General features: G+C 37.1%; 1 protein-coding gene across 2 annotated transcripts in view; it reads right to left on the reverse strand.

Annotated features, from left to right (window-relative positions):
• Positions 1–3,954: 3,954 nt before the first annotated feature.
• grk5l (G protein-coupled receptor kinase 5 like) overlaps positions 3,955–23,352 on the reverse strand; it is a 63,101-nt gene continuing 43,703 nt past the window's right edge. Inside the window, exons 4-16 of one of the 2 annotated variants that reach the window (XM_052108647.1) lie at positions 18,266–18,343; positions 18,082–18,179; positions 17,113–17,205; positions 16,325–16,388; positions 14,729–14,869; positions 13,912–14,102; positions 13,754–13,791; positions 13,553–13,642; positions 12,783–12,991; positions 11,373–11,510; positions 8,035–8,172; positions 7,483–7,614; positions 3,955–4,982 (exon numbers count right to left, since the gene is read on the reverse strand). In XM_052108647.1, the coding sequence (XP_051964607.1) occupies positions 4,899–4,982; positions 7,483–7,614; positions 8,035–8,172; positions 11,373–11,510; positions 12,783–12,991; positions 13,553–13,642; positions 13,754–13,791; positions 13,912–14,102; positions 14,729–14,869; positions 16,325–16,388; positions 17,113–17,205; positions 18,082–18,179; positions 18,266–18,343 (1,494 nt within the window). In that variant the 3' untranslated portion in view covers positions 3,955–4,898. Of the gene's footprint in view, positions 4,983–7,414; positions 7,615–8,034; positions 8,173–11,372; positions 11,511–12,782; positions 12,992–13,552; positions 13,643–13,753; positions 13,792–13,911; positions 14,103–14,728; positions 14,870–16,324; positions 16,389–17,112; positions 17,206–18,081; positions 18,180–18,265; positions 18,344–23,352 lie in introns of both variants that reach the window. The other variant, XM_052108646.1, reaches the window with a different exon arrangement.

The following is a 23,352-nucleotide window of genomic DNA, read 5'->3' on the forward strand; positions in this document are numbered from 1 at the left end:
AATACCACTTCAGTTCCATTTAAGTTTGGTCATTGTTTTAAAGGCAAGATTCCTTTATACACCTATAACATTTCTGTCACCACAAGATCATTTGTCACATTGTTGCATGGAGAAAATACAGGTAGTATACAAGAGCAATGTATTGACTTTCAGTCTAAGGACAAGTTTGCCATCTTTTTCAAACTTCACAGCTGTTGCATGTTAAACTTCCCTTGAAATGAAAGAGGCCTGGGAGAAATGCAAATCTGCAGGAAGTGGAAGGTCATTAGGTCAACAACTTACTCAATTTCAGACCGAACACTATTCCATTATTACACAAATAATGCAACTTCAATGCAACTCATCACACATAGGCTATGACTAAACATCCCCATCCAGTTAGGATGTATACATAAAAAATAGTAAACCCTTCTTTACATTTTCACACTCTAAATGCAATAAGTACCACATCAACAGTTATTTCCCAATATAGCATATAATATCAGTTTACATCAGGCCCTCTTTAAGGTATACATTGCTATTACACTTAATAAAACATCAGTGCACCATATAGAAATAATATGAACAGTTTTACCTTTGCATATACAGTATATAGCGGGAAAGTTGCTTAAATTGTCAAAGTATCAAATTAATCAAGCCTTGTACCAACTGGCCAACCGGGATGAAAGGTTTCCCCAAATCAGATACTTGGCAAATTGCAACATTGGCAACAAATTTTAAAAACAAGGGAGCGTATTAGCATGAATCAATCCTGACAAATTTGTCAATTTAATCTGAAATAGACCACATCACAACAGCGTACCCCTAAGTGGCATTTAAAGCCTTTTCACAGCTAACAACAGCATGGCAGTCCTATACACAGAATCTAGCCCCCTACAAGTGAGCACTCAGTCTTTCCCTCCATAAAGCAGCTGTGACTGCACAGAAATACCCTCTTCCAACAGACACACTGGTCCCACTTAATGACTATTGAATTTACAATGTAATGTGCAGTGCAATTTATGTAATGTGTGGTAATTTCATGATACAGTGCAATAATCAGTTATTACACACATTCAAAATGAGAAATAATGTGAAATGTTTGAACCTGCACTATGTTAGAAGATTGCCGGCATATACCGTGGTTACTCTGTCATTGGAGATCCTCAACAAGTTCCCACTTTAAAACCTTCAAAGAATATTTCTGGCATGGTAAATAATAGCATAACTGATAAGCTTAACAATTGAAAAATTACATGGCACTTAGCAAACATACTTTTTGAATTATTTCTTGTCACCATTTTAATACACTCCAAAAACTGAATTCGTCTTTAAAGATGTACAAGTGACCTTTGAGGCGTATAAAACCTTGGAATGGTATTTTAAATGCAAGCTTACAAACTCTTTCATGTCAAGAAAGGTTGAGACCATTTATATTCTGACAGCCAAATATCCTTTTCCTTTTTGAGCTGCTTTTGGTTACTGATAAACTACACATTTATGAAAGAAACATACCTACCCCACTTCCCCATAAACCTTTAAGTATTGCATTTAAATATATTTTTTTAGGCCTGTGCGTTCTGGATTTCCATGAAGTCTGTAAACTGAAAACCAGTAAAATTGGGGAAGAATCCCACAATTTGTCAGAGAATCTCCGAAAATCTTGTCCTACCAGTTGGCTTAAATGTTTAAAATGTATAAATAATAGAAAACAGCTGCTGAGGTATGAAAATTGATGGTAGTCTAGTTTACTATGAGTGTGTACAGGCTGAAATGAAGTGTTGCCAGCTGTCGTTGTTGAACTTTGATGAAAAAAAGCGTTTTTTTTTTTGTTGTAGTTTTTTTTTTTTTAATCAATAAATGCACATAAATATTTCAGTCCATTTTTAAGATCTGCGATCTTTCAATTCCATAATAGAATTGTGTAATGTTTTACAAAATGAAATGAATAAAACTTTTTTTTATTATTATTTTGTTTAAGATTTCTCAGTTCAATTTGAGGGATTTTTTTAAATTGAAATGCATAATTCTTAAAAAAAATAAAATAATTTTAAGTAATTTTAATATTACATTTAATTTTTGCAAATATTTTTTTTCCGAGTGTTGACAGTATTATCTCCACTTAGAGCTTCCAAATTCCAGCCGTTTTTATGTTTTTCCATTAAAGCAATAGCTTAGTTCTAATTTAAAAAGTACAGCTGCAATGTCCAAATTCAACCCCTAATGGCCTTTAATATATTAAGTGACCAACAACTTCAGTCATTTCTGTTTAACTATGTACTTTTTTATCTGGTAAAAGAGTTACTTAATGTTCGATAAGCAAATATATTCAAGTGATGAGATGAGAAGGACTCCCTGACAGATTTCTTGCACTGTGATTGGCCATGTATCTGCTGGCTGACCTCCTAAAACCATACCGACTGTCAATCTGTCAATGCCCTTATATGCACTAAGGAAGAGATACAGATACTTTTTAGCTTATTTATTAGACTATGTATTGCCCAACAAATGGAGCAGAATGAGATTTTGAAAAAACAAACATTGTCTTAAAGGAATATTCTGGGTTCAGTACAAGTTGAGCTCAACAGACAACATTTGAGGCATAATGTTGTATACAAAAAAATTAAAAATAAAAATTAAAAAAAAATCTCTCCATTTCTTTAAAAACAGCACAAAAAATAAATAAAAATAAAAAGCACTTACAATGGAAGAGAATGGGGCCAATTTTTATTTGGGTTTATAAGCAGAAATGTGAACCTTAAAAATAAAATAAAATAAAAAGCATTTACATTAATTCTTCTGTTAAAACTTGTGTATTATTTGATATATAAAGCTTTTTAAATCATAGTTTTTACAGTCATTTTAAAGATGACCGTGTTTTGTCATCATAGCAGCGAAGTTTCAAATTTAGATGCAACTTAAAACAAAAAAGGTTTGTAAACTAGTTTATTACACTAAGATCATTTTAACATGCATCTTGTTTGTCTGGTGGCTATACTTTTGAAACAGTAAGTATTTTAACGTTTATGAATTGGCCCCCATTCACTTTGTAGAGGCACATTGTAAGTGCCTCACTGGAACCCAGATTTTTGCTTTTCAAGACAAGGTTAAATGTTAAAATAATTTTTGTGGTAATCAACATTACGCCACAAATGCTGTCGATTGAGCTTAAAGGGACAGTTCACCCAAAAATGAAAATTCTCTCATTATTTACTCCTCATGATATTGCAGGTGTGTAGGAGTTTGTTTCTTCACCAGAACACATCTGAAGAAAATGTGAAAAATATCTCAGCTCAGTTGGTCCTTAAAATATAAGTGAATAGTGACCAGACTTTTGAAGCTCCAAAAATCACAGACAGTCAGCATAAACTTCATCCATATGCCCCCAGCTGTTAAATGAATGTCTTCTAAAGTGACACGATTACTTTTGTGCAAAAAAGATAAACATTTTAACTCTAAACCATACGTACAGTCAGAAGCGGTACATGTGTGATGTAATCGTATTTGCATTTGAAACACGTGGGAACTGACACACGTGCATCACAGCTGGAAGAGCAGCGCTGTTTACAAGTGAGGAGGAGGAACACTGTACAGTAGCTTGGTTGATTTTGGTTTAGATCTGTTTTTATCTGTTTCTTTACTCACAATGGTGTGTTTGTGTGCTTTTCCTGGATCTCTCAACAGAATGGAGAATATGAGATTACATCTGTATCGTGGCAACGTGAATATGTCACACAAGAGACCGCTTGGACTCCACCCTCTCGTCAAGTTTACAGGAAGTGTTGGATTATATTTAAAAAGTACTTTTTATTTTTTTTTGCACCAAAAGCGATCATATCACTTTAGAAGACTGGAACCACTGGAATCGTATCTATGAAGTTTATACTGACAGTCTATGAATTTTTGGAGTTTCAAAAGTCTGATCACCATCCACTTGTGTTTTAAGGACCTACTGAGCTGAGATATTTTTCTAACTTTCATCAAATGTGTTCTGGTGAAGAAAGAAATTCATACACACATGGGATATCATGAGGGTGAGTAAATGGTGAGAGAATTTTCATTTTTAGTTGAACTATCTCTTTAACTTACAAGTTTTTAACACAGAATATTCCTTTAAGGGTGCAACGTCCATTGTGCGACTCTGTGGATTGGAGGAGGCCGAAGCTGCCAAATACAGTTTGTTTTTTTGAGTTATTTCACATTCTATGCACATGCAATGGGGGGAAAGACAACCAGCTTAACCAAACTCAGATTCTTCTTGTGCTTTTAGGCCTTATGTCGCTCTCTGGAACAAAATATGGCAAAGGTAATTTAAATACATGTCTTCCTGTAATAAGCTCTATCTTTGGCCTGAGAGTATGCAAGACAATGCACATTTTGGGTTGAGGTTAAAAGTGTTATGTGTAGATGGAAAGAATAAATGATATTAAGACAGGGATGAAGGAAAAAGAGAGAGTGTGTGTGTGTGTGTGTGTAAAGAGTGTCTGAAGTTCACTATATTATCTTTCCTTCGCAAAACAAACTAAATTTAAAAAGCCCCATTCCCGTTCCCTGTTGAGGCCTCTTCATTGTTGATAAAATCCCCTGAATAATATGAGTTCATATTCTGTCATTGTCAGTGGCTCTTTACTGGTCCAGCAATCCTGAGGGAGCATGAGGTGAAGGAATACAAGTCCTCTTTTCGGTCACAAAACGGATAAATAAAGGTCTTTTCGTCTCTTCAAAGGAGTTTGTTTGGTCTCCTGTCCTCTCTGCAGGAAGTGGATGGTATGTGTGGACAGAGGCGAGGAAAGCAGACAATTCCACACTCTGAAGAGCAGCTTTTAAAGGGCAGAAGTTCCTCACTCTAATTTGTTTCCTCTCTTTCTCTTCATCGCTCACTTGTTTGTGTTCCCTGTAGTCTCGCAGCTCTCTGTCCACTAGGGGGCAGAGTTTGACATGGAGTCAACAGAGTTGATGCTGGAAGACGAGACCTGGCTGTGAGCAATGGTCACCTCTGGATGCTAAACGGAAACAAAACAATGATGTGTAAAAGAAAGAAATCATATTAGTGGAAAAGCTTTAATGATAGTCTCTCACATAAAGACATATGGGCAGCTGACAAAACATTTTAAGCAGTATCCTGTGGGACCACAGGCTATTATTCAGTGGTTCTCAGTTGGTTTTGCTTTAGGATCCTGATTTTACATTGGACATCCAGTTGCAAGATAACACAGTACCAAAAATATTTATCGTAAAAAAAATAATAAAAAAAAAAATACCATGAACTACATTGGCCTCAAAAAACTGCAATTGGATGAGTAGTGAAACTGACAGTTTTAGTTTCTAGATATCTCTTGAATTTCAATGTGCAGCCAATAATTCATCACAGTAAACAGATTGCGGTCAGAAAAAAACATGTTAATCCTCATTGTACTGCAGGTAAATGCATATTTAAAGGGACAGTTCACCCAAAAATGAAAATTCTTTCATCATTTACTCACCACCATGCCATTCCAGATGTGTATGACTTTATTTTTTCTCCTGGACACAAATTAAGATTTTTAGATGAATATTTCAGCTCTGTAGGTCCATTCAATGCAAGTGTAAATGATGGCCAGAACTTTGAAGCTCCAAAAAGCACATAAAGGCAACATAAAGTAATCCATATGACTCCAATGGTCACATCTATGTCTTCAGAAGCAATATGATAGGTATGGGTGAAAAAGTCCTCTCCATACTAAGTAGGTGGCGATATGCGAGAACTATGCGAATCGGCAAAAAGAAAAGAAGAAAGTGAATGTAGAGATTTATAGTGAAAAAGGACTTGAATATGGATCAGTTTCTCACCCATACCTAACGTATTAATTCAAAAGACATGGATTTAACCAGGGTGAGAATTACACAATGAACTTCAGGGTGGTCAGAGCGGGTTTGGGGGTGTTGTTGTTGGGGTTTATGATTTAATAATACATTTTATGTTAAGGTTATATACATTAACACATGCACATGTAACATGTATTACATTACAAATTAGCTTTCACGCAATTGTTCATCTTGGAATTTTTTGGTTTGTGTTGATTTATACAGCACATGCAATATTGTTCATGTTAGTTCCTAATGATGGTGCATTACAATTTTTTTTTATATTAAACTCTATTAGTATATGTAGAAATGCACATATACCAAGATTAAAAATGGTTTAAAAATATTGTTCAGTTTTCATGTTAATAAATTGTGTAATGTTAATGTATACACACATGACACAACCTTTTATATTGTGAGTAAAATTAGTTACTCATTTTAATAAAAAGTAAATCAAACAATACTTTCATGGATAGACAACCTAAATTAAAATTGTATCATGCACTTTCCAAACTACCCCTAAACTAACTTTTCTTCATTAAATAGTAAAATCTTCCTTCATTGTTCTCTTTCTCTGGTTCATGTTGTCTTCAATGGTGATTGAAAAGTCTGTACAAAAGGATGGATTTATTTATTTGTTGCAATATCACTCCATTTTGCTATAATTTACTATCATTAAAGGGCTTAATTAGACTTGTTCTTGGTTCAAACTGTGCATTTGTGAGCATCAGGTTATTTGATTGACAGGTAAAACGCTAACTTTTATTTAAGCTTTGTTGTTAGATTTGTGGTTATTTTTTGTAATTTCAGAAAAGAAAAAAAAAAGTAAACTTTATCATTCAACTGAACTGTATTCAATCATTTTAGACACTTACATTCGCTGTGCTCTGTCATGCAAGGAATGAACCCGTATCCTTGAATGAGTCATACAGTACATGTCTGATATGGTATGAGGGTGAGAAAATGATGAGAGAATTGTTTGGGGGTGAACGATTCCTTTAAATGTAGTCTGGATCATATTTTATTTTTCCTTGCACAGTTTTGTTCATGGTTTTTGAGGATAAGGTATTAATTTGTGCCAAAATACTCTTATAAAAGGAGATAGGTTTTTTCTTATTATTGTTTTGCTATCCTAGCTGTACATAGTCAACAACATAAATTAGACCTTCAAACCATTTTTGGATCGAAAGCCAGCAATTGAGAGCCACTGATATCATTTACCTAAAACTATTCTAAACAAAATGTTTCCAATTCTTCCATGATTATTATCCATACAGTTGTATGACCTTATATTAATTGCAGCAACACAGAATATTTGTCATTTAAAATATATATATAGATTCACACCAGAAGACCATTTAAAATCAATTAAGGCAAACAGTGACCAAGAAATGGTGACCTTACAGACCTAAGATAAACATTTTACCCTATAAGTATACAGTATGGAAACTGTAACCTAAAATATTGATGCTGAATTAAAAAGATTCAAGGACATGTTATTTGTCAACTACCCATGTACAACGCTTCAGCCTGATCGCTCGTGTTCTGCTCTACATGTATGAGTGTTTGGTGTCCTGATGGGTTGTTTAACCTGGTCTGTAGTTAACTATCGTGTTCTCTGGGGTGTTCCTCTGTGGTGGAGGTGGAGGTGATCCTCACATGTCTCCTAAAGATCCTGTCCAGCAGGCTTCGGCGGGGTGGTTCGGGAGGCTGGTTCCAGTCCAGGTCAGGGGGTCGCGACCCCTGAGGCCCAAATACGTTAAGGTCGCTGAAGCACTCTGTCTCGATCATCTTCAGCAGAGAGGATGAGACAGAAGAAGAGAAACACACAGAACATACAAAGACACAAGAGCAAAAGAGAGAGACAGACAGACAGGAAAAAAAAACTGATTATGAGATGGTCAAAATAATTCTTAGCATCTTGTAATGTTCATTATAACACAGATTTGGACCTGGATGCTGATTGGTCAATACATTATTCAGGCCTTGCTAAACTACCGCAATAAGCCATGAGAAGTTGTGCATTACAGCGTTTCTTCGGCATGACCTGAAGCAGATTGTCTTATTGCTTTTATTAATCAAAAACTTTAAATGAATAGTTAAATCTTTTCTCCTCATTTTTTATTCAATTCACAGCCATACTACCTGCACAAAAACTTTGCCACACAGCAATTTAATGGTGACAGCAGGGGTTCTATCACAGCTTTATACCTCGTTCTGCCATGGGATTGAGACACAGCCAGTGGCAAACTTGGAGTAGAAATCATTGTCTGTTTGGTCCAGGTTGACACCCTTAACTGTGGAGAACTGCTCAATGTCCAGAACATCTTTACAGTAGACCGCCCTGGGCTGCAGAGGAGAGAAAAAGAGCAAAATAAAGATAAGTCACAAAGAGTGCATCAGGATAAGAAAATGTAGCATTAAAGATGAACTCTGTACTTTTTTATAATGCTCTGGCTTACATGGAGGTACACTCACTGAGCACTTTATTAGGAACACTATACTAATACTAGGTGGGGCCTCTCTTTGCTCTCTCAAAACAGCCTCAATTCTTCATGGCATGGATTCCAAAAGATGTTGGAAACATTTCTTTGTGATTCTGGTCCATGTTGACATGACTGCATCACAAAATGTCTTCAGATTTGTCAGCTGATAGAAGAACAGTGAACTCATTGTCATGTTCTTGAAACCAGTTTGAGACAACTTTTGCTTTGTGATATAGTGCATTATCATGCTGGAAATAGCCATTAGAGGGATGCACATGGTCAGCTACAATACTCAAATTGGCTGTGGCGTTCACTTGATAATTGATTGGCATTAACAGGCCCAAAGTGTGCCAAGAAAAAATTCACCACACCATTACACCACCACCACCAGCCTGGACTGTTGACACAAGGCAGATTGGGTCCATGTATTCATGCTGTTGGCACCAAATTCTGACCCTACTATCTGTGTGCCTCAGCAGAGATTCATCAGACCTGGCTACGTTTTTCCAGTCTTCAACTGTCCAGTTTTGGTGAGCCATTGCCCACTGCAGCCTCAGTTTACTTTTCTTGGCTGATAGAAGTGGAACCCAACGGGGTCTTCTGCTGTTGTAGCTCATCCGCTTCAAGGTTCGATGTGTTGTGGATTCTGAGATGCTGTTCTGCTCACTACAGTTATACAGAGGGGTTATCTGAGTTACTGTAGCCTTTCTGTCAGCTCAAACCAGTCTGGCCATTCTCCATTGACCTCTCTCAACAACAAGGCGTTTGTGTCTGCAGAACTGCTGCTCACTGGAATTGTTTTTTTCATTATCGCATGAATAAGTAGGTGTACAGGTGTTCCTAATAAAGTGTTCAGTGAGTGTATACGGACAACTAGTGGTGTAGATGTAGCATTATGAAAAATCAAGTTTTTGGTTACATATGTCCTCGCAGAAATACTATTCGCAGTCAGCTATGATTAATTCATTCTAGCACAAGTGAACGATAACAGCTACTGGGATAAAAAGAGCAGAATTCAGCTGGTCATGTCAACATGGCAGCCTCCATGAGGCATCATATTCCATATTAAAATCTTTTATACGTTTTCTGATAGGACTAGAGACTTTATAACAAGTGAGTTTACAAGAGTTTAAATGGGCAGTTGTATCCATAGATGCAAGTTAAGACTTTGTTACGCAAAGCAGAAGCCATACATCAACACTGTCCAGAAGCGCTGCTGACTTCTCTGGGCTTGGTCTCATCTTAGATGGAAAGTAGAAAAGTGGAACTTTTGGTCTGAAAAAAAGTGTTCTCCGTGCCAAAGGGGAAAAGGACCATCCAAGCTGTTAATAGCATCAGGTCCAAAAGCCAGTGTCTCAATGGGCCAGGGGTGTGTCAGTGCCCATGGCATGGGTAACTCACAAATTTGTGAGGGCACCATTAATGCAGACATATATGTACACATTTTGCAGCAACATATATTGCCATCCAGCACCGTCATTTCCAGGGACGTCTCTGCATTTTCCAGCAGGACAACTTTCAATCCACAATACTGCCCCAGATTTAAAGTGGATAGCTGTGTAAGTAGAGAGTGCAGGTGCTAGACTGGCCAGCCTACAGTCCTGACCTGTCTCCAATTGAGAATGTGTGGCATATTATGAAGAACACTGTAACGCAGTTCAATGGAAAGGAGGCGGCGAGAACCGGCTTGATGACATAAATAATATTTTAATGATTAACTTAAACAAAAGACAAACACACACACATGACGGACATGCCCGTAAACTATCTGTCTCTCCCGCACCATCCTCCGCAGTCGGCCTTTATCCTGCTCGGAGGCTTGATTAGCCTGATAAGGGACCGGGTGTGTATGATCACGACCCAGCCCCGCCCTCCGCCCTGCCACAAACACCATACGGCAACAAAGTCCCCATACAATTGTGCAGCTGAAGACCTGCGTAAATGGATGTTTGGGTGAAAATTCCACTTTCTAAACTTAACAAACTTGCGTCTTCAGTGCCCAAATGCTTAATAAGTGTTATTAGAAGAAATGGTGATGTTTCACAGTGGTAAACGCTCGACTATACCAACTTTTGTGGAGCATGTTGCGATCATCTGATTTGAAATTACTGTACATTTAAAATAAATAAACAATGAAATTCACAAGGTAAAACATCATATAATGTGAAGTTGTAGTTAGCAAAGGGTGAATATAATTTACAAATCACTCTTTTTTTTGTTTTTATTTGCATTTTTCATATATATATATATATATATATGAGTACTATATTTATACAAATTACTACTAAATCACATTGATTTTCTGTGCAACAATGGTGAATTATCAGTATCCCGTATGCGTGTACACATACATATTATACATGCTATTTGTTACTCAAGGTGGTGCTGTTCTTTCAGTGATTGACTTGGGTGTCCTATTGAAATCCTGTTAGTTGTGCATCTTTTTACAGTAGACTCAATATGTGCATGAGAAAATACATTTGTAGCTCATATGCAGTTTATGTGTTAAGTGTAGCTCAATATGTGTTTGACAGCCAGTTGTGTCTCATGAACTTTCAGTGTGAAAGTAATGATTCCTGTTCTAGATTTGTTCTGATTTGTTGCATCATGTATTTGATATATATATGGAAAATAAAACATAAAAATAAATCAGAATATATTCTATTGCATTATTTCCTAATTGCTTTGAAAGTGCTTTGAAAATGTTACACTATCTGGGAATTTTGTAGATCCATTTGGGATAGATATACTGTACGTGCTGGCCTCTAAAGACCAGAGTATGTAATAATGTTTGATCAAATATAGATGCATTTAATGGTTAATCATTATATATTGAATTATTGTTAATTTGGGGGCTTTCTCATCAAATATTTATCTATGCGATTAATTGCGATTAATAATTGGCATGTCATGTCATTATAAAAAAAAATATAATCCATTGACAGCTACTAGTTTAAACATACTTGTCAAAAGCACTATTCATTTCTTTAAAACGTTTTAAATTAGGAAAACCTACTGCGTGCACCTTCAAACTCCAACTCAACAAAATTCCAAGGAACTCACATCAGGCACAAAGGAAGGGTCCAGAATGCCGGCCTCTAATCTCTTGAAGTTGATGTTCTTGAAGAAGGGGTGGGCTTTGACTCCGGCACCTCCTTCTGCGTGGCAGCCAAGCCTCTGCTTGGGATCTTTGGCTAACAGCTGTGGGACAGGAAACAGAGAACAGCCAGCCAAATGTTACGAACACAGGTTGAACCATTTTTAAGAGAGGAATGTAACCTATTAAACCTCAGCCAAGGTTAGTCAATGGCTTTGAAATATGTAGAAAAAAGGTTGTGTGTCAAATGAAGACATTTAAATGGGACAAACGTCCTAAAACTAGGATTGGCAATCACAAACCACACATCACAAAACTGTACACTGGGGCCGAGTTGGGGTGGGAACATTCGTGAGTTTTGTGAAAGGATTATCATGGATGCCATTCAAATGATGCGACACTGAACCTTTCATTAATGACAGTTAAATGTATAGTTAAAAACATAATTCCTTCACCCTCATGTTGATACAAACCCTTATGACTTTCTTTTTTCAGTGCAGCACAAGGAGACGGAAGGCAGAACGTTCGACTTGGTCTTTTTTTAACATTCAATGATGGTAAATGGAAACTGGGCCTGACAAGCTCAACAAATGACATCATAACATCAACATAAAGAACCTAAAGTAGTCCATATGACTCAAGCATTGTATGTGTGTTGTAAATACGCAACCGTTTATGAGATTTGAGAGCTGTGGTGGAGGGAACGTTTTTCAGATTTGGTCTGTTACTCACACAAAGCTTTATATGGCTTCAGAAGACTTCATATACACCGCGTGAGTTGTTTTATGGTACTTCAATGTTGTTGTTTTGTTTTTTGTCATTTCTGAAGCTAGAAAAGATTTGTGAAAAATATAGAGTTCATAGTATAAATTATAAGGTTATAAACATAAGAGGTCTTTTTCAGTAATACTAAATATTATAATAATCTTAACTTTTTCCCATTAGTAAGAAATGAAGAAGAAAACAGTAGTGAAGAAGATTATTTTTTCTTAAGAATGTGTCATGAATCTGGCCCACAGCCCCTTTCTGATTCATTCTGCAAAACGTCTCCTTAAGTTCCACGGAAGGAAGAAAAACATATGGGTTTGAAACATTAGGATGAGTAAATGACTGAATTTTCATTTTCAGGTGAACTATCCATCATCAGCTCTTTTCCCAGAAGAAAACATGCACTACCAGCCAAATGTACAGAAGTGACCCAACTTTTCCAGCTTTGTGCACTCAATCAGTGAGAGACTAAATCAGCCTCTATTGAGTGTTTGAATGAAGAGATAATGTAGCTTTGGATACAAGCTCTCGGTTGTGCTCTACTGCGTCATCTTGGATGCTGACCAGCATAGATACTGTCTGCATTGTGTGTTTGTGTGTGGCCTCACCATCCTGCAGATGGCTTTGGTGTCTTCTGAAAACTTGTCGCTGTACTCTTCTTCTTCCTCCTGCACTCTCTTCTCCACCTCCTCCCTCTTCACTCGCTCTTTGCGAGCACGGAAAGGCGATCGCCCAGCGGTCATTTCGTAGATCAGACAACCCAGCCCCCACCAGTCCGGACTCATGCTATACCGCTCGTTATTGATTACCTCTGGAGCTGTACATCAATACAGATTGAGTTTATCAATCAATGAACAACATTTTAACGTTTGATATCCCCATCAATTGATATCTAATAAACATCTTATAAAATAAATACTTCAACAACATTTTCTTGTAAAATTATTATCCAAGCCATTTTTTTAAATTAACATTATCTCATTAATAAATGGAATGTTTGTGCTTTTACAAATATGTTTGTCACACTGCAGGACTATCTAAAAAGAACTAGTCAAGGCAAAAAACTAAGGACCTAGGATATACACTTCCCCTTATACAGAACATACAGTGGGGTTCACAAACCTCAGTCCACATTGAAAACCTGGGACTCAGGTTAACCTGGCTAACTCTGTATAAAATTATGAAATTCATTTTCATTTAAAAAATTGAACTTTCCATTCAAATTACTATGCTGAATTTGTAATGAAGAAATAAAAAAACAATTAAATAAGGAAAATGCCAAATGAATTTTGAACCCCATAGATGAATAAAAACAAGTTCATGGACATGTCATATGTTAACTATCCATTTACAAATCAATACAGTTATAGATCATTACCCATGTAACCCACTGTCCCCACCCGGCCCCGGATCTGCTCTCCATTAGGCACTTTAATGGCCAGTCCCAGGTCTGAGATCCGGATATGACCTACAGACAGAGAGAAGGAGAGATGAACAAACCAGACACAATATCCAAGTCAAAACCAATGCAATGGTTTTTATTAAGATTATTTGAAAGTTAAAATGTGATTAGACTTACCGTTGTCATCTAGGAGTATATTCTCTGGTTTTAAATCCCTGGAAAGAACAAATAAATGTAAAGCTGAAAGCATTACTCAAGAGGACCGTTTCAGGATCAATTTGTGAAGTTGGATGCATTTGAGAGTGGTCTAGAACCAGACTTCAGTTCTTGCACACCTGTAGACGATAGACTCTCTATGCAGATGTTCTAGACCACAGCAGATCCCAGCGGCGTAGAACTGCACACGGTCCTTCTCAAAGCCTGGAGTTCCCATGTTATAGATGTGAAATTTCAGATCTCCACCATTCATTATGGTCAGCACCAGACACAGGGCATCTTTGGTTTCATAGGCATATGCTAAACTCACCTGAGAACAGCAAAAAATTACAAAAAATATAAGAATGTGTAGAATAAAAATGCAAATCATTTAAGTTTTTAACCTATAACCTAATTGTAGCCTTACATCTCCTTTTGTGTTCCAAAATACAAGGAAATTCAAACGGGTTTTGAACAACATGAGGGTGAGTGATGATGTCAGAATTTTAACTTTTAGGCACCCTATCCCTTTAAGTTAAACAATTGTATTCTAATAATTCTTTAATATACTGCATATATATTAAAACACCAATTCAGATCACAAACTCTATAAAAAGCCAAAAGAATTTCAAATGTTTTTACACTCCTGGTACAAAACTGAGCCCCCCCCCTCCAGCCAGGCTTCAGACAGATGTAATAAGTTATGTATAAAGTGCTGAAATCAGAGACCCTTTATTCAACAAAATCTGATCACAAGTGGTCACTGGAGATGTATGCTAATTCCAGGAGAAAATGACAATCTGTCTCAGCTGACCACTTGTGATCAGATCCCCGGATGGACGATGGATGTTTATACCAGGTGTAAACAGAGCCAGAGTGTAGGGGGAACCTAAGAAAAGGATAGATCAAAAGAGTAATAAAGTGGAAGAAATGGATATATGAACAGATTCCACTTACCACAAACCTGCTGTTGACCTTCTCAAGAATCTGTTTCTCATTGAGAGCCATTGCCTCTCCCTTTCTTTTCTTTATCCTTTTCTTCTCCAGCTTTTTACAGGCATACATTTTACCTGTGGCTCTCACTTGGCATGCACACACCTGGACACAGATGGACAGGTATTATCACCACAAACACACACACTGGAAGTTTGATACAGCCAAACATAACCTCATACACCGTATAGTACTGTATAGAATCAACCGTGAGATTAGTAGTCTCCTGTGTGATTCACTTGAGGAACGCTATTTTGTGATGCCCATGAGTAGCCAATTTGTCTAATGTTTGTGTGTGCTATATATTTGTGTGCATATTAAAGTATTGCATAATTAGCTTAGCAACATGCTAACATCACACTCTAGTGAAATCAACTGTGAGCGTTCGCAGAGTCTCTGGTGCGATTCACGTGAGGAATGCTTAATGTTTTTATGTCCAAAGTAATTTTGTCTAAACTTTGTGTGTTCCATGTATTATTTGTGCATGGTAGAGTATTAGATCATTAGCTTAGCAACATGCTTACACCAGACTCTAGTGAAATAAACTGTGACCCTCTTATTTGATTCACTTGAGGAATGCTATTTGTGTGATACCCACCAGTAGCCATTTTGTCCAATCTTTGTGTGCATATTAGAGTATTGTGTAATTAGCTTAGCAACAAGCTAATATCACATTCTAGTGAAATCAATGTGTGAGTCACATGAGGAATGCTTCATGTGTGGTGTCCATGAGTAACAATTTTGTCCCATATTTGTGTGCTTTACACTTTGCAAATTGTTACATAATAATAAGCTTAGCAACATGCTAATATCAGACTGTACTGGAATCGACTGTGAATCTTTTTACTGTATCACGTGAGGAACGCTAATTTGTGATGCCCATGAGTAGCCATTTTGTCCAATATTTGGGTATGAAATGTATTTGTGCATTTTAGAGTACCGTGTCATTAGTTTAGCAACATGCTAAAATCACACTCTAGGGGAATCAACTGTGAATGTAAGCCAAGTGTCTTGTGCGATAAAAAAGAACGCAAAATTTTGAGATGCCCATAGCCATTTTGTCCAATATCTGTATGTGCTATGTTTTGTTTGTGCATATTAGAGTATTGCGTCATTAGCTTAGCAACAAAATAACACAAGACTCTAGAGGAATCAACCGTGAACTCTCTTGTACGATTCAAATGAGGAACGCGTTTTTTCGAGATGCCCACAAGTAGCTATTTTGTCCAACATTTGGGTGTGCTAATATGCTTTGTGCATATTAGAGTATTGTGTCATTAGCTTAGCAAAATGCTAACATAAAACTAGTGGAATCAACTGTGAATCTCTTGCACAATTTACGTGAGGAACGCTAATTGAATAATACCCATGAGAAACAATTGCTGCCTATGTATAGTGTTTTAAGTCAGTCACTATTTCACTAAGTCACTTATGAGGATGCTTAGAAGTTAGTTGACTATGTAGACAGTAGGCAGCTTAGTAGGTTTTGCAACAGAGCAATTGAGTCTCTTATGCAGATCCAAAAAGATCTCTCACACACACTTTGCCGATTTTTCTCACCTCCCCAAAGCCTCCTTTCCCCAGAACTCTATACTGGCGAAATGTGTCTTTTGTGATGGGCTGTCTGAAAAAAAAAAAAGGACCACAACATCTGACATCAAACCAGCACAAACAGGAAACACAGCTGAATTTTCACATAAAGATCCATTCTATAAAACTAGGTGGAGAACAATGTACATAATATTTACAATAATATAGTCAATAGGAAACACATTTTCTACCTCATTGTCAAACAAAGTCTTCATGGAATTGTGTTGGGAAAAGGGGGAAAGATCATTTGTTAAGTATTTTTCTATGGACCACTAAAGCAAAGTTGCTTATGAGTTGTTTCTGACTGGTTGCTTTCATGTGTAAACAATTACACTAACAAATAATTTAACTGGATTCACGTCAGAACCACTTTTACGGCTGACTGTGATTAAGCCAGATGAAACAAAAGCAGGAATTCTGGTTTAGCCCGAGCTAAGAACTTCCTTCAGTAGGCCTATAACAAAGAATATAGCTGTGCACACAAGGTTGATGCATTACAAATAATCGAGTGTTCGCAAGAAATCGGGTATATCAATGAAATGAGAAAATATGAAACTAATGTAGTCATTGCAATGACGACAGTTTGCCATTTGACCAGGAATCAGAGGTTTAGGGAACAATATGCCTTTGTTGTGGATATAAAACTAGCTTCCTCTATGGCTTGTAATACATTTAGAAATAAATTGACATTTGATTTCGTAGTCTAAAAGGGTAAGGGATAGAGAAAAGGATGAGGAAGAAAGACAAACTTTACCAACCTTTCTAGCATCTTCCATTGGAGGAAGCGGTCAAAATACATGCTATTCTGATAGTCAACGAAGGGTGCACCACTCAAGTAGTCATGAAGAGCTCTGTGTGTTTGCAAACAACAAAATTTTTACATTTTTATATATATATCTTATAAAGGTTTATAAGTGTCTGAGCCGTGTGCTCGCATTTAGCACAGATGTGCATAATCAGCCAAACTTCCTATTTCAACAGGAAATACACTCACGGAACAATTTATTAGGAACAATATGGTCCTAATAAAGTGCCAAATGTCGTTTTATGCTGTTTTAGCCCATCCGCTTCAAGGTTCGATGTGTTGTGCATTCTGAGATGCTGTTCTGCTCACTACAATTGTACAGAGTGGTTATCTGAGTTACTGTAGACATTTTGTCAGCTTGAACCAGTCTGGCCATTCTCCATTGACCTCTTTAATCAACAAGGCATTTCCGTCTGCAGAACTGCCACTCACTGGATGTTTTTTGTTTTTGGCACCATTCAGAGTAAATTCTTGAGATTAATTTTAGATGTGAAAATCCCAGGAGATCCTCAGTTACAGAAATACTCAAACCAGTACATCTGGCACCAACAATCATGCCACGGTCCAAATCATTGAGATCATGTTTTTCCCCATTCTGATGGTTGATGTGAATATTAACTGAAACTCCTTACCCATATCTGCATGATTTTATTCACTGCACTGCTGTCACATGACTGGCTGATTAGATAATCACATGAATACAGTAGGTGTTCATAATAAAGTGCTCAAGTGAGTGTCAACACAGAAAAGATAACTGCTGATTTAATAAGGTCTTTAATTCAAATTAAAAAAAAAATGTCATAAGGTGTCCGTAAGTGGAAGGGCTGGGTGTAGGTTTAGAGTGTAGTGATAATCCTAATTTATAGAATAAAAGAAGACAATTGGATTTCCTCTCATGTACACAAGTTTGTGTGCGTCTTACTTGCGACAGTCACTGAAGATCTCTTTGCAGGGGCTCAGTTCGAGATTCTCCCTGCAGCTCTCAGCAAGACCCTCGGCTACATCTACACACTCAGGGGACTGTTGGAGAAACATCATACTCTCAGGTTACTGGTACACATATAATCTCAAATCAACATACACACAAATGGAAAGCTGATTCACACCTGCTTGGTGAGAAACTTCTTGACGATCTCATCTCCTCGACTTTTTCTCTTTTCATCAGGCATCACCTCGTAGTCCTCCTGAACGACCAGATGCAAACAGAGTCCAGACAACAAGATACAAATGAACATATGGACAAACAAACCATAAAATTATCAAATAAAAATGACAACTTAGGTAGATGTGTAATTTCTGTGCTTCTAGTTTCACCAAACTGAATAGCAACACACTGGTAACTATCTTATTTTAAAAAAAACGACAACATAAGAAAGCAGCATTTACATGAGATTTGAAATAATAATAACTTTGTGCTATATTGCTACAAGGTGCTATACAAATAAAGTGCTTCATGATCTCGCAAAAATGTATGATCGGTGTTAATTGGTTTTTTCTTTAACCGCTTATGACCTTAAAATTAAGTAAAATTGTTAAAGGCACTTACATGACCACACATGTTCAAGCATAATCGGTCTAAGATCAAATGTGTAAATGTGCTCACTGTTTTAGAACAGTTTCCCAACACTTTCCTTGTCTGTCATTGGTCAACTCTATCAGATATTCCCTCCAAAATGACACCATTGGTAAAATTAATAATGCTGGCTGGTAACTTGACATTTACATTTGACATTGCTATTTGATGAAGAAGAAAGCGATGTAAACTATAGCAAGTGTAACACATGAACAGTATGATATGGCTATTGACATTTGTGTGTACTACCAAAATCCTGTTAGTTGTGCATCTATTTAGACTCAATAAGTGCCTGAGAAAATGTGTTTGACGTATGTTTGACAATGTATATTGCACTCAAAAATGGCAAGAGCTTTTCCAAACTGGCAAGCTTCAAACTGGTATAGCTTTACGTAATTTTTAGTCAGGGCAAAAAGGTTTTTACCAGTGCACTGGGAAACAAAGTCAGGTTTACGAGCTGAATTCGGCAGGCATTTGCCAAGTTCGTGGCTTTGAATTTAAAAAAGCTAACTTTGTTCAAACTACGTGTAATAGAATTGGTTCTTGGACTGAATGAGCCGATAGTCAAAAATGTCAAGGCTAGTGAAACAAACATGGACAGGAGTGTTTTAAATGAACTTTTCAACACTGGAAAGCTGAAACTAGTCACTGAATACAAAGTCGTCATCTCCATTTCTGCCAGTATCCATTCTATATGCTGAATGGGGGAGAAACATCATGTAATTCTGTCTGTGAGTGATTACACAATGAATGAGCTCCACAGTCTGGCACGTCCTTTCCCTAAGGGCCACAAATGTGCCTGTGTGTGTGTTTGTGTGCGTATGTGTGTATGTTAGAAGGGATGATACTCAACGACACCCTCATCATCACCCTCTCCAGCCCTCGTGCTTTGTGTATCCCATTACGCAAGACTCTTCTTAAGACCACCTGCCCCCACCAGACTGATGTAAACACGCACACGAACACACACAAGTGCTTGTGCCCACTCCAGAGCATATGTATCTGCAAATAGGTTTCCACACAAATCAAGTGTCCGCACACACGTCACATGGACCCACTGCAGGGTACCAAAGGCACATACACATATGCTAAACTGCCACGCACACGCTTCATGAAGCCCATCGTGTGTGACTTCTGGTTGCTTGGTAACCAGCCAGTCAACACGGCAGGATTCCGTAAGGTCCTGGAGCGCCACAATACGGCCCAGCAGCGTCACTAAATACATTGAATGTCATTACATAGTGGGGGACTGTGTGTATGTGTGTGTGTGTGTGTGTGTGTGTGTGTGTGTGTGTGTGCGCGCATCTCGACACATAGAGCCTTATGATTTCCATTCCCCTTAACACATTTGGCAACTCCTCCATTGGAAGATTTAAAATAGCGCTGCGAGTAATGAGGGAAGCAAAGAATGTTAATGCTAACGTTACAACTGCAACTGGTGGTTGCGTTAAGAGAGAGGACGATGGTTAAAAGGAATAGTTCAAAAATAAAAATGATCTTTTATTAGGCTACTCGCCCTCTTTTCACTCCAAACTTGTATTGTTTTCTTCCGAGAAACACAAAATGTGAAATTTTGAAGAATGTACTGATCGCTCTTTTCAATGCAATTACAATGGATGGGGACTGGAGCTTTCGAGCTTCAAAAAGGATACAAAAGAATCATAAAAGTAATATCAAATAGATCCATGCAACTTGAGTGCAATATTCCAAGACTTCTAAGGTCATATAAAAGCTTTGTATGAAGATCAGGCTAAAATGTATGACATTATTCACTGAAAACCTTAAATGAACGCAGAATGAATCGTTCTTTTCAGTCAAATCTTTTCAATGAATCGGCTGATCCGGTTCACAAACCCTCACCCAAAAAGCTATTGTATGACTTCAAAGAATTGGATTACAGCGCAGAAGTCTTAGAAAGCACTTTTTTTTTTTAAATACTTTTATGGTGCTTTTATGTTCTTTATGAAGCTTGAAAGCTGAAGTCCCAGTTCATTTTAATTGCAGAGAAAAGAACAAACCAGTATATTCTTAAAAAATCCAAGTCTTCAGAAGACATATGATACCATTGGGTAAGAAGCAGATAGAAAATGTATTCACTAAAAATTGTTACATATGCCCTAGTGCTCCTTAGCTGAACGAATCGTTCTATTGAGTCAAATCTTTTCAATGAATCGTTTGATCCGGTTTGCAAAACCTCACTCACAAAGCACTCGTACGGCTATAGAAATCATGGATGAAAGCGCATAAGTTGTTTGACACTTTTATGATCAATTCCTTAATTTCTTTCTTGTGTGAAACACAAAATGAGAAATTCTGTGAAATGTACTGGTCGCTCTTTTACGTGCAATTGCAATGAATGGGTTCTGGAGCTTTCAATCTTCAAAAAAGATACAAAAGAATCACAAGTGTTTCTTTAAAGTGATCCATACAACTCGTGTGCTATAATCCAAATTTTCTGAAGTCACGTGATAGCTTTGGGTACAAAACAGACAGAAATTTAAGTCGTTATTCACTGAAAACCTTCAAATCCTTTTAATCAAAAGGTCGATCCAGTTCACGAAACCACAAAAACCTACTGTATGGCTTCAAAAGACACGGAGCATAGTGCACAAGTTGTATGAACCAATTTTTTGATTCTTTTAGTGTGCCTTTGCATCCCTTTTGAGGCTTGAAAGCTCCAGTCCCCATTCATTGTATTTATGTTTTGTGCTTTACGAAAGAAAGAATGTCATACAGGTTTGGAAGGACATAAGGGTGAGTAAATGACAGTATTTTCAAATTTGGGTGAACTACTCCTTTAAATTCTGCTTCTCAGCCTTCTCTCTGTCATCTTTTGAATGAGAAATGATGGAATTTGCAAGGGAATTTGCAATGCCTGCATGTTAAAGTTCACTGCATGGAAAAAAGCAGCAAACACAAACACTCGCAATAACACACACTCACACACACAAAGAGGGAGAGCTCCAACCATAATAGTGGTTTGAGAACGGACCTACGTCAGTGGCTCTGAACGGTACAGTAGAGCGATCAGGTCAAAACAAATGGTTGGCTGCCTCTGACTCGAGGGAACTGGGCCAATCTGATGTGTGTGATAATATCAGACTGTTCTGCCTCCGCCGTGATGGAAAAACAAAACGCAGCCCAAACAGGTCAGAGACAAACACATCTCGTTTGCGTTAGCGTACAGTATAAACCCATAAACCCTAATAGTGTGTGAAGAGGGTTAAAGTATAAAGTTCTTTCACATAGGTTTGGACGATATATGAATACATTCACAATGACTTTGCTGGTGATATAAAAGGAGGTGTTAGCTTCAGTAACCATTCACTTCCACCACATCATTTTTTTAATTTATTTTTTTTAAATGAAAATGATTTGGAACATTTTGAATCTAACTGGCAACAATAACGGTTTGGTCAAGGATTAAAGATTCAAGATAACACAGCCTATATTGAATATATTCAAAAAAGCTTTAAAATGTTGATTCAAATTTTTAGCTACATAACCCAGCGCCATTTTACACCCAAACACACACACATTTCACACAGTGCAAACACAGACAGAGCTGTCTAACTCTCAAACAATTGAGACCCCGCTACTTTTTGACCTCAGAGCAGGCCTAAAAAAAACACTGGGCTCGGTCCTAATGTTGGCTCGCACAAACACATGCATGCACACTTGCTGCTTCCGGAACTTATACATACATAAAATACACTCAAACATCTTTCACTCATTTCAGCACATCTCACTGTTCATTTTTTAATCCTCTATTCAAGGTCTGATTTAGAATTGATTTTATGCAAGTCGCCCCCACAAAAAGGCACTACTTTTTCTTCTTTAGCTTTAGACCACAATTTATTGTGTGAATCTCACAAGATCAGTCAAGAACATATCCAAAAAATTCTATTTTGTATTAAGACAATTAAACCTATTTTCAGGAGAATTTATTGTATTTAATTTTTTGTACTTAATTCATGACGATTGAGAATGTTTCCTCTACAATTTGTATTACCGTAATGCATTCAGATGTTTTACTTTAGAGTTTGTTTGTCAATGTGTATATAAATGTACACATTTTTAATTATCATCTACAGTACTGTGCACAAGTTTTAGGCACTTGTGAAAAATGTTGCTTAGTGAGGATGTCTTCAAAAATAATGACATAAATAGTTTTCATTGATCACTTAATGTCATACAAAATCCAGTAATCATAAAAAAACTAAATCAATATTTGGTGTGACCACTTTTGCCTTTAAAACAGCCCCAAATCTCCTCGTACACCTGGACACAGTTTTTCTTGGTTGTTGGCAGATAGGATGTTTCAAGCGTCTTGGAGAATTCACAACAGTTGTTCTCAATTGCTTCTGTCTCTTTATGTAATCTCAGACTGACATGATGTTCATTGGGGGGTTTTGTGGGGGTCATGCCATCTGTTGCAGGGCTCCCTGTTCTTCTATTCTAATTATTTCTATTTGCAAAAGTAATGTTTGGGAGTCTAACATTTATATTTCCTATTGACACACTAAAGCTGAAGATATAAATAACCATCTTTAGACAAATGATTTTGTGACTCATCTTATGTGCCTAAAACGTTTGCACAGTACTGTACATTAGATTACA

The sequence above is a fragment of the Xyrauchen texanus genome, chromosome 37 (assembly GCF_025860055.1).
Source record: "Xyrauchen texanus isolate HMW12.3.18 chromosome 37, RBS_HiC_50CHRs, whole genome shotgun sequence".
In the NCBI taxonomy this organism is placed as follows: domain Eukaryota; kingdom Metazoa; phylum Chordata; class Actinopteri; order Cypriniformes; family Catostomidae; genus Xyrauchen; species Xyrauchen texanus.